General features: G+C 37.8%; 1 protein-coding gene across 1 annotated transcript; it reads right to left on the reverse strand.

Annotated features, from left to right (window-relative positions):
- Positions 1–7,764: 7,764 nt before the first annotated feature.
- LOC142543506 (tyrosine-sulfated glycopeptide receptor 1-like) lies at positions 7,765–11,200 on the reverse strand. Its single transcript, XM_075650819.1, has one exon. The coding sequence runs from the start codon at positions 11,012–11,014 to the stop codon at positions 7,856–7,858; it is 3,159 nt and encodes a 1,052-aa protein (XP_075506934.1). The 5' UTR covers positions 11,015–11,200; the 3' UTR covers positions 7,765–7,855.
- Between the last annotated feature and the right edge of the window lie 731 nt (positions 11,201–11,931).

Consider the following 11,931-nt stretch of genomic DNA (forward strand, 5'->3'; position numbering starts at 1 on the left):
CTTCAAGCGTCCTAAGACGTCTTCAGTGAAGAACTTCTCATTGAATATTTCTTTGAATCGAGCCCAAATAAGAGTAGCGAGATTAATACCATGTTCAGCTCCTTCCCACCATAGAGAAGCATCATCCCTAAACATGTAAGTAGCACACCTCACGCGATCAGCATCCCCCATATTTAGATAGAGAAAATGTACCTCAAGTGCTCGAATCCAACCCTCAGCAGCAAATGGGTCAATGGTGCCAGAAAATTCCTTCGGCCCTAGCCTCCGGAACTGATCATAGACGTCGTTCTGTGGCCTAGGAGCCTGCTGAAACTGCTGCCCAAAGAAACGAGCTATGCCCTCCAGTGCACGTGTAGCAGCATTCCCATTAGGAGGCAGGGGTGCATTAACATGACAATTCTCAACATTCTCGGCTTGCCTATCAGTACTAGGTACGCGTCTAGGAGGCATGATATCTGAAAGTTTTCAAAAGTTACCAACATGCATTTAAATCTAAGTTTTCTAATCATGCAGCATATACTAATTCATTTTTTTTTTTGAGCAATTTTAAGCATATAGCATTTATCCTCGTAAAGCTATTAAACATGCAACGTAAACATATAATCCATGTAATCAAGCATGTATCATCATAATAATCATATAAAGTAATTAAACTTACAGATTAAGGCTTGACGACTGAGCTTCCAGGCACTGACGGTGGCACAACCCTTAGCAGGAACATTGCTCTAATAACAACTGAAACATCCAATACTCGTTTTTCTTAAAAAGTACTAAAAAAATTTATTTAGGAAAGTTTGTGAAATTAATAGCCGAGTTCTCAAAAAGTCCCTATTTTATTCGAAAATCGAATACCGTTTAAAAATACAACTTGGCGTATAAAAATATCTCAAAACACCCCATTTTTTAAAATTCCATTTAAAATACACCACACATTAAACCATAAAAATAATCATTTAATAAAATATTTTCTCTCATATGGTCTCCGGTCTCCGTTCCTCGATCGCGTCTCGAATAACCTTTTTAAAACACAGTTTTATGTATTTAGGTAGAAAGGTACATTTTAAATATGTAAATATGCACACGATATTTAATTCATTCAATTAAAATCATTTAAATAAAATAGATAAAAAATTTGATAACTTGCATGTATGTAGTTCACTTAGACCTTCAAATTTTCTGGACGTTACAGTTATGAGCTTCCTTCATAACAACCTCTCTCAGTGAATCGCCACTAGGAACCCAAAGTTGTTCTAAAAAATTATCACACTTAGCCCTAATAATTCTCGGGGAAAAAAAAACACAATTTGACCCCAAATAATTTTCGAAGATAGCATTTCAACCCTTAAAAATTTGAATTTCTTCATTTTGGTCCTTAAAATCTTGAAAATTGCATTTTTATCCCAATAAATTTTCGAACTCAATCAATTTAGGCTGTAAAATTCTAAGCCTTATGCATTTACCCCCTTAACATTCGGTTTTTTTTGCATCTTTGCCCCTAAAATTTTCGATTTTTACAATCGACTCCCCAAATTTTGTTCCTCCATTCTTAAGCCCGAAAATTCTTAATTTGGTTCAATTCATTCCTTTACATTATTAAATCTGATATTTTATGCCCAATTTCTAAAATTTTCAATGTCATCTCTTAAATCCATCTCAAGTAGAGCATGCAACCTATTTTCCTCTAAGTTTTTCATTATCCTAATCAATTCCAATAACCAATTTAACATTTCATGAAATAAATTCAATGTAAAAACGTTAAACAACTAGGTTACCAGTAAACATAGTCGTGTCTGGCTCTGCTTCAGCCTCCTCAACATGCATGACATACGTCTTACCGGTTGTAGGTGCCTGTAGCTTAGGGCAATTGAGGACAATATGTCCTTACTCTCCACATTTGAAGCACTTTCCAGAGAACCATAGACACTAGCCATAATGGTAGCGGTTGCATTCCTTTCAAAAAGGCTTTACATTACTATTTGGCGCTCCTGGTTTCTCTAGCTGCCTCGGCGCTCCTGGTTTCTGCTGAACTTGTCCCTTGCTAGGCCCTGTGAAAGGTTTCTTATTCTGCTGATTCAATTGATGGGCACGATTCCTCTTGCGTTGCATCTCCCACTCAATGTCCTTCAGTGAATGTTCGGCTCGAAAGGCTTTAGCAACAACAGCAGTATAGTCAATCGGGTCTTCCAACATCACATCCCGACAGATCATCGGCCTCAGGTCATCCAAGAAATGACGTAACTTCTCTGCAACATCATTTTCAATCAGGGGCAAAATTGATAGCCTCAATAAAACTTCTGGACGAATTCAACAACAAATGCATCCCCTTCGGGGAGACTCAAAAATTCTCTCTTCAACCTCAAACGGACATCGGCAGTGAAATACTTATCATAGAATACCCTCTTAAGCCGTTCTATGTCAGCGTCGCCAGATTTACTCCTCGTTCCGCTCCCTCCCATCATAAGGAAGCATCGCCCTTTAAAAAATAGATGGTACAACGAACCCGGTCAGCATCCGTCATATCCCTATACCTAAAAATCACCTCCAAATACCTAATCCATCCCTCAGCCACGAATGGGTTGGTAGTGACAGAAAATTTCTCGAGATCCATCCTCCTAAACCACTCATGTACTGCCTCTGGTCGGACCCTTGCAGCATTCCCACATGCTGCTCCAGTAATCAAGCCATACCAGCTAGCACACGAGCACTAGCATCCTGATTAGGGGAAGGCAGTGGAATCTTCTCTTGCCTATCTCCTCCAACCAATCTATCCTTACTATCTCTACGAAGAACTCGTCTAGCAGGCATCTCTGTACAAGTCGTCCAACCCAATACATAACCAACATGAAATTTTAAAATAAAATGCATCTAACATTTATCTTTGACAGTCATATAAGCAAGTATATCTAAATAATTAAATCAATAAAAAGATAAATAAAAAATTTTAAAGCAATAAGCTCACAAAAATTGAAGTGTGACTTCTCGAGCTCTTCGGAAACAGTACAAGGCATAACCTTTTTCAAGAACCATCGCTCTGATACCGACTGAAACAAACCTACTTCTAAATTCATTTGATTTACACTAGTTTTTTCCCCTAAACCATGCATAATTAATTTATCATAAATAAACTAGCATAAATAATCAAATAAAGGGATTCCATAATATCCAAAATCATTCATGCAGAATAAGTAAATAAAGTAATAAAAGTCTAAAATTTAATTCAATAAATTCTAGCATCTTAATAGTCTATAAATAAAAGCGATAATCCATAAAATCATCAAAAATCTTTAACATATGCGGAATTTCTAGGTCCTCGGGTTTGCACTGCGCCTCCCGGATTACAGGATAGTCCGCACCTCATGACTCAACATCATCGTCACCTGTAACCATTCAAACTTAGTGAGACTCAGCATGCTCAAACCTAATATAGTAAGTACGTAAATATACAGTCTCATGCATAAAAATTAATTTTACTAAAAAATAGTATTTTTAATTCAAACATGAAACCTTCAAAAATATGCAAATTTTTAAACCATACTTACATATGAACATTTTTCATTTAAAATTATCGTTTTTAGGTGAATTACGATCCTCGAAAGTGACAATATTCATTCGATTGATTAATCTATAAACTATAGTACTAGGCTGCCGAATTCAACGTCCACTTCTTCGACGATCCCACCGACTAGCATAAAAATATCTTCACCGTTCACTTTTTCAATGGATCCATTATCATTGAGATTCTCGCCCCCATTTTCGACGATTCACTCCCTTTGTCATTGCAGGTTCACCGTTCTCGTTTTCAACGGATCCCTTACTACTTTTTCGTCACGATCAATTCACATTACTCAAAAATATTTTCATTTACTTTATCATTTCATAAAACATTCATAACTTTCCATATTCTTTAAAATTTTCAAAAATGGTTCATATCATTTGTATCCGTCAAGATTGCTAAACATAACATATACGTGCAAATATGTTAAAACTTCTAAAAATGGTAGATATCATGCATATGTTTTAAAACTTCTAAAAATAGCATTTAACATGATTCAAAATTGTTTTCGGAAGTTGCAAACCGCCCTCGAGTTTTCTCGAACCGACCTCACAAAATTCAACGCTATACGTACTCAGACGACCTTTAACTTTGACTCAAGGAGACGACTCAATTTCAAAACATTAAAACACCCAAAAATATCCAGTGGCTTTCTATAAATTCAATCTTAGGACCTACGTTTCAAAAACGACTCGATTCGCTTACCGGATGACTCGTTTAATATCGTTTTCGCGTTTTTGGTTAAACAAAGGACAAAACTACCCTTCCAACTCGAACCAACCCAAGACAAAACCTTTCTTAACATCATAAGACACCATTTAAGCTGTTGGAACTCCCCAAGGCCAAGCCAAAACCGAAAACATGGATTAAAAATTTAACCTAAGCTCAATTCGCCCCTTTTTTGAAACGTTCGGGCAATTTACGACCACGAACAGACCACGGCTTGAAACAACCCCAAACAAGGCCCTATACCCCTTCATTAGAACCTAAACAAGACCATAATCAAGCCCTTTTGGACACAGACCAGACGCTCAAGGCTCCCAACCCCTCACAATAGTAGCATGTCGAATGGCTCTTCACGTGCAGCCAAGGAACAAACACTCCAGCGGCTGTGGATGCCCTTGACTTGAATTTTGGCTCACACTAGAATCTCACCAGGACCCTAAGGCACGTCCCTACCCCCAGAACCTGCCCTTTACGCATCCCTTTAGCCCATAGAACCGTGACACACCTAAAAAAACCCCATGCGTGCAAACTTTGGAGTTTCGGTTCCACCACTAAACCAGCCCGTCCAAGCCTTAACCACTCTAGACCATGGATAGGGTCCCATGTAGCTCCCATGGCCATTTGAACCCATGCCGCCCCTCCTATGCACTCTCGGTCCTCATGGAAATTAGCGTGCAGGGTCACAGCCCCTTGCGGCTCCCTTTATTGACTATTGTCCCTTCAAAACTTACCCTTAATGACTAGATCTTAACTTTCATCTAATTATTTGCGTCCCTCCTTCAACAATTCCTCAAAACATTAATAATCCTTGTAAAATATGAGATGCACATGCAATAAACTTTGAAACCATCCTCATGAACTTTTCAAACAAATCAGCATTCATGCAATAATATAAATTGAATGGTGCTTGAAAAAGGGTTTAAAACATGCCTTGATTGTTCATGCTTATGGATTACGAGCGACGGCGCGACGAGAGACGTACGGGAGATGAATTTCCTTTCCTTCCTTCCTCTAAGTCTCGGCCATCTCTAGAGCCCTAATGTGCGTGTGTGCTGCAATTTTGTGTGAGGCGTGTAGTTTAGGAGTTGTAGGGTAGGGTTCTATTTACTTAATTATTAGTGGGCTTTAGTTTAGATAAATGACCTTAATTAAATTAATTAAATCATTGCTAATCTAGGCCCAATAAAGAATCAATTAAATACTTATTTGTCTACTAAAAAGTCCCAACAATATTAAAAATTATTTGATGTCACTCCCTTCTAGTACTGAGCGCTCGAAACTACTCATTTCCTTAGCAAAAGTTCGCTATCGATTAAGTTCGTCCCTTACTATAAATAGATTGTCGCTTTCCTATTTTGTATCTAAAAGTTGAAACTTTATCTAAATCGTCACCGGTTCTCTCGTCTTCTTGCCGTGCATCGTGTATTCAACCGCGTAAAGCTTACATTCATAACATTCAGTCAACTAATCATTATATCACGTAGATACTCAAACATGCTTCTAGACAACTCATTTAAATAATTTTCATGCATGCATGTGTTTAGTGTGTTTGAGTTTTCGGGCGTTACATATGTACATATGAGGTTTGTTGTTTTCGAATATATAATTTAGGAACAACACTTGTGTCCATACGCTTCGATCTCAGGGCGTGACAACATGAAAAATATCATATTTGCCAAGATGAGGATAATAAGATAGAAATGTAAACATACAATAATTAATAGACTAAAAAACGAGCATATTAGAGAATAATTTTGGGTTGCAGCTATTGGAAAAACATTGAGGGAGGCACGTATGAAAGCATCGTGGTGGATTCTGTTCTTTTGCTTCACTTGAGAATCTTCTTCTCGTATCAAATTGCGCAAAATAACATGTCTGCTATTCAGGTATTGATTGCGTCTATATTTTTTTAAACATTATTTTACAAAATAAAATGAACCTTTGCACTGAATTGGTTTGTCAGGCTTGGGAATTAAGAAGATTGGGGATTATTTTACAAAACAATTTGATAATTATTTTACGAAAAAGCTTATAATAGCATATCCCTATGGTGACATCCGGATAAGTTGAATCAAATCCATCTTGGGCAATAGACAATAATAATCTCAAATAAATAACCTTGAAAGTGATGGAGGATAAGAAAATTCAATTCGGGAAATGACCCGTAGCTCCTTGACGGTATTTTGCAAATAAGTTTGGTCATTTATGTCCCAACAGGTTTTCAAGGAAATATTAGCCACATTGCACATCCGACGAGCACAATTGATTCCATGCAAAAACTTGTGTGAGACGGTCTCACAGATCGTATTTTGTGAGATGGATATATTATTTGGGTCATACATTAAAAAGTATTACTTTCTTTTTATTGTGAATATCGGTAGAGTTGACCTATCTCACAGATAAAGATTCGCGAGACCGTCTCATAATATGTCTACTCTTGATTCAAATATGTGGGGTTTATGTTTAACTTCAAATAAAAACTAATAATCATTGGATCGAACATTATCCTCGGGTGGGTTGAATTCAAAATTTGCAAGTCTCACATATCATGACAACACCATTAGAATGTCGATCAATTTTTTTATTAACAAATTTAATATAATTAAGCTATCACATTAAAAAAAATTATTTAATAATAGTCATTTATTTGATGTTACAGGTACGAACGGACGCAACTGGATAATACATTATTGATGTTGACAAGAAATTTAAAATGTAGGTCAATTCTGTGAATTATTTTTTATTTAAATCTAATTTTCTTCAGAATTCTAGCTTTGTCCGTCCTTCTTAATGTCTCAGAAAATAAACTACAAATTTTTTAACGTTGTACTGATGTAAATAATGATTTTAGTCATAAAACAAATAATTTTAAAATTATTTTATGTAGTTATTATTAACAATGAATATTTATAAAAACTAGATTTATGTAAATAATAATTTCAGTCATAAAATAAATAATTTTAAAAATATTTTTATGTATTTATTAATCACAATGAATATTAATTATAAAAACTAGGGTTATTGGTCATATATGATATAAAAATTATAAATTAATTTGTGTGTGCTATTTAACTTACTACGATATTTTAATTTATTAATATAAAGTAAGCAAATCAAATTAATTAATCAAATGAAATGATGCATTTAAATAATTTTTTCAACGTAAAATGTGTAAATATAAATTTATAAATGGATATTTTATAGAATACCAGTATTTTTGTGTGGGAATAGAAGATATTACTTCTAAAGTTGAAAATGAATTTTACATTTGATACAAAATCTTCATTAAAATAAAGGTATTGGCTGTGATAGCAAGGGAAGCTAATAATATAATTCTGTATTAGCTTCGATGTAATATTAGGCATTCTGATAAATATGTCAATGCTTTGATGTCACCTTACGTGCTATAGCTATGATTTTATTTCTTACATTTCTCAAAAATTATCTACAGAAATCTCTAACATGGGAGAACAATCACCCGAAAATCAGTAACGATTATTCACATATCAAGAACAAATTCTAAGTAACGCGCCAATCCGCCGAGCTTGTTGAAGTTTTGCTGGTACAAGTCAGCTGCTAGGACCCTACATTCTCGAGCCAATCGACCACTTCTCTTATAGTCGGCCTCTTCATGGGGTTCTGGTTTACGCACATGCACGCGACATCGAGCACACGCAGCATCTCTTGCTCAAAGCCTTTGCCTTTTAGGAGAGAATCAAAGATTTCCTCTTGTTTTCCCTCATTCCTCAACTGTTGTACCCATGCAACCAACTCCCTCTCCTTCTTCGGCCTGAACAACTCAACAGGTCTCTTGCCTGTTAATAGCTCAAGCAGGACAACTCCAAAGCTGTAAATATCACCTCTTAATGTAGCTATCCAGGATTGACTGTATTCTGGTGGGATGTAACCAAGGGTACCAACCAATTCAGTGGTGACATGCGTCCGATACGGAAGAATCAGTCTTGCCAACCCAAAATCAGCCACACGTGCTTCGAAGTTTTGATCGAGAAGGATGTTACTGGACTTCAGATCGCGGTGAACAATGTGTGGTTCACAGGTCTGGTGCATGTAAGCCACTCCAAAACTAGCCCCTCGAGCAATCTTCAGTCGTATTGTCCAGCTGAGTTGGATTGCTCCATCAGGTTTTTCATGCAACCAGTAGTCCAGGCTCCCTTTCTCCATATAAGAATATATCAGCAATCTGAATCCGGCATGCACAGAGTAACCTAGCAAACTAACAAGGTTCTCGTGTTGGGCTGTCGATAATGCTTCAACCTCTGCTTTGAACTCCCTTTCCATCAAACCCATGTCTCCAGAAAGCTTCTTGATTGCCAGTTTAGTGCCATCCACCAAAATCGCTCTGTATACCAATCCGAAACCTCCACAACCGATTATATTTGATTGGTTGAAATCATCTGTGGCTTTCAAGATATCATTTATCGTTAGATCCTCTATTTTTTTCTTGCTGTTGTCAAACAATATGACTATGCTATTGTCCTCTTTAACCCTGGGAAATACTCCAGATGAGTTGAAGGACACTGTCTCCAGATCGTTTCTTTCTGAGGTATCTTTCGGTTGGATTTTTCTCTTTGAAAAGACCCAGAATAATATCAGACTTAGTGCAAAAATAGTTGGACAGATCACCAGTGTCAGTAAAACAACGGTTTTCTTACTTATCCCGCTTCTCTTTGTTGATTTACTTGTGGTGCCCGATTGACCAGAGCAAGGATTCACCCGACCACACAACCCCGGGTTCCCTTCAAAGCTTGAATTTGGGAATGTGTCGAACTGCCCCCCTGTGGGTATGGGACCTTCAAGATTATTATATGCAACATTGAAAAAAGACAAGAAATGAAGATTTCGAAGCGATGCTGGGATTTGGCCAGAAAGTTGGTTTCCAGAGAGGTCCAGTTTCTCCAAGTTAGTGAGATTAGATATCGTCTTTGGAATACTGCCAGAAAAACTGTTATTGCTAAGATCCAAGGCTAATATAAACTTCAATTGACCTATCTCTACCGGGATAGTACCGGATAAACTGTTATTACCAAGATATAAAGCCGGTGGTAAGTTTGTGAGTTGATTGTATTGCTGATTGGAGGCATTATATGGCTGAACAAACACAGGCAACTCCAAGTAACTGCTGTCGACTTCGTCCGAATTTTTCTGGAATGCCAGCCTCCTCAATGTGGTAAATTCCATCGGGAAGTATCCTGAAAGTAGATTGAATGATAAATCTAAGTAGAAAAGGTTTTGGAAATTCCCAACCCAACTCGGAATAGAGCCCGTTAGGTTGTTATGTGAAAGATCAAGAACCTCCAGCTTCGCTAGCTTGATTATCCACATTGGAATTACACCAGTGAATGCATTCCCACCCAAAGCCAATACTTGGATATTTTGAAACCCGTCCGAGCTGGTGAAGTTCTCATCATCAGGCAGTTGTTCATGATAGAAATTCAAGGAGAGTGTTAGTGTTTTGAGGTTCTTGCACCCTTGCAGGATCGATAATGCACCTGATATATTGGTTAGGCTGTTGTTAGATAGGGAGACAAACGACAGATTCTGTAAAGCCGTTATACTGGGAGAAATCTCTCCATTTAGCGAGTTAGTCGCCAGCCGAAGAGCGACGAGCGTTTTGCACTGGAACAGGCTCTCGGGCAAGCCCCCGCTGAAGTTGTTATTGCCCAGATCAACTGACCTTAATTGCACAAATCTTGAGAAATCAAAAGCAGAAAGCTCACCTCCCAGAAAGTTGACTCTTAAATACAGTGTTGTCAGTTTCGTGCAATTCGTGAGCGACGAAGGAATTGTGCCATTGAGCCTGTTTATATGAAGCTTCAGCACCTCCAAGTTGGAGAGCCTCCCAATGTTCTGAGGAATCATTCCTGTGAAGAGATTACCATACAATTCCAGGATTCTGAGGTTTTTGAGTTCAGTAATCCTTCCATCAATATATCCAGAGAGCCTGTTGCCCGGAAAATACAGCTCCTCCAATCCCGACAACCCAAAAACATCCTGTGGCACCCCGCCAGAGAAATTGTTAAAGCCCGCCCGTAGACTCACCAGATTCGAGCACGAGCTGAAACCTTGTGGTATAGAGCCCGCAAACTCATTGTTAGAGAAATCAAGCCTCTGGATTGAAGGGGAAAAACCACAAACACCGGAAGGAATAGATCCGGAGAAGCTATTGTTGCTGACATCAAAACGCCTTAAACTCAACCCCTGCTGGAAAAAAAAAGAATGAATCCTTCCAAGAAAGTGGTTGCTGGAAAGATTGAATTCCTGAATCGTAGCAGGCAGCTCATCCCACTGAGCCAGCTCTCCCGTCAGACGGTTAAGGCTCAAATCGACAACCCGGAGCAGGTTCAAGGACGAGAAAAACCCATCTGGGAGAGGCCCCGAGAGCCCATTGTGAGAGAGACTGAGCATTGAAAGAGAGGTGAGATTGAGAAAAGAAGTAGGTATGGTGCCCACTATTCCTCGTGATGGCAACCACAAACTTGTGACCCTACCAGAGCTGCTATCACAGCCAACACCCTCCCAAGCACAGCAATCAGCCGAAACAGACCAATTCAAAGGAGGCGCAGCAGAGACACTGAGGTTGAACAATGACAGAGAATCGAGATCAAGCTCATTACATGATCCATGGCAGGTATCCACACAGCAAAAACTGATCACGGATACTGTAATCAACATCACATTCAACAAGGAACAAGGATTGGAGATGCTCAAGAGCATGGCTGCTCAGTCGGATTCTCACAGCCTTGCCCCTTCAAATCAGTTTGATCATCATCGTCGTCTGAAATAAAATCCCATGTGGGCTCTGTGCTTGATTCAAGGTTAGATCGTGCAGACTGAAGTCAATCCCACCTAGAAGAGAGTGGGTGATGCTGACATATATGGAGCAATATTAAAAGCTGAGGTCTGAATTGAAAGCGTTTACTTTTGGCCTTTGGTGTGCAAATTTTATTCAAACGATTTTTTTAAAATATATTAAAGTCAAGTTATATGGGATATATATATATAAAAAAAACTTTATTTCTTGTTATCGTGTCAAATAATTTATTAAATATATATCAAAAAATAACACTCGCAAATTCTCGTGTCATAAAAAAAATTCTCAATTCTAGCTCAACCAAACTAGCTATTTCAAATCAATCAATTCAAGTAAGGTAAATTATATGTTTGCTCTATATATATCTCAAAAGTTGGAATCATGTTCTCCAAAAGATATATTGTCGTCTCAAGTATACGGAGAGAAGGTAAATCAGAGTGATCGAAGAATATTATATATATATCAACCAATGGTAATATATTGATATACGTATGTATTACCATTGGCACCCGTATCAACCAACGCCGGGTGCACCGAGTCACTATCATATAAGTGTGTGTGGTATTATTAAAAAGTGTCCCCATAAGGCCAATTTGCGGCATTTTTGACCCACCAGAAGCAACTTGACATATTAAGACTGTCCCCTCCCAGATGTTTATTATTTGACTTTCCCTCATTTTTCCTATTATTATTGTTGATCGTGCGATGAATGTCCCACTTTAACGTCATTATCATCATCATCTATGTTTATTTATATAATTTCAAATGTCTTGTACTATATATAAATTTATATTCAGGTGTGGCTTTATTTTTTTTGATT

This window comes from Primulina tabacum, chromosome 1 (assembly GCF_025594145.1).
Source record: "Primulina tabacum isolate GXHZ01 chromosome 1, ASM2559414v2, whole genome shotgun sequence".
Classification (NCBI taxonomy): Eukaryota; Viridiplantae; Streptophyta; class Magnoliopsida; order Lamiales; family Gesneriaceae; genus Primulina; species Primulina tabacum.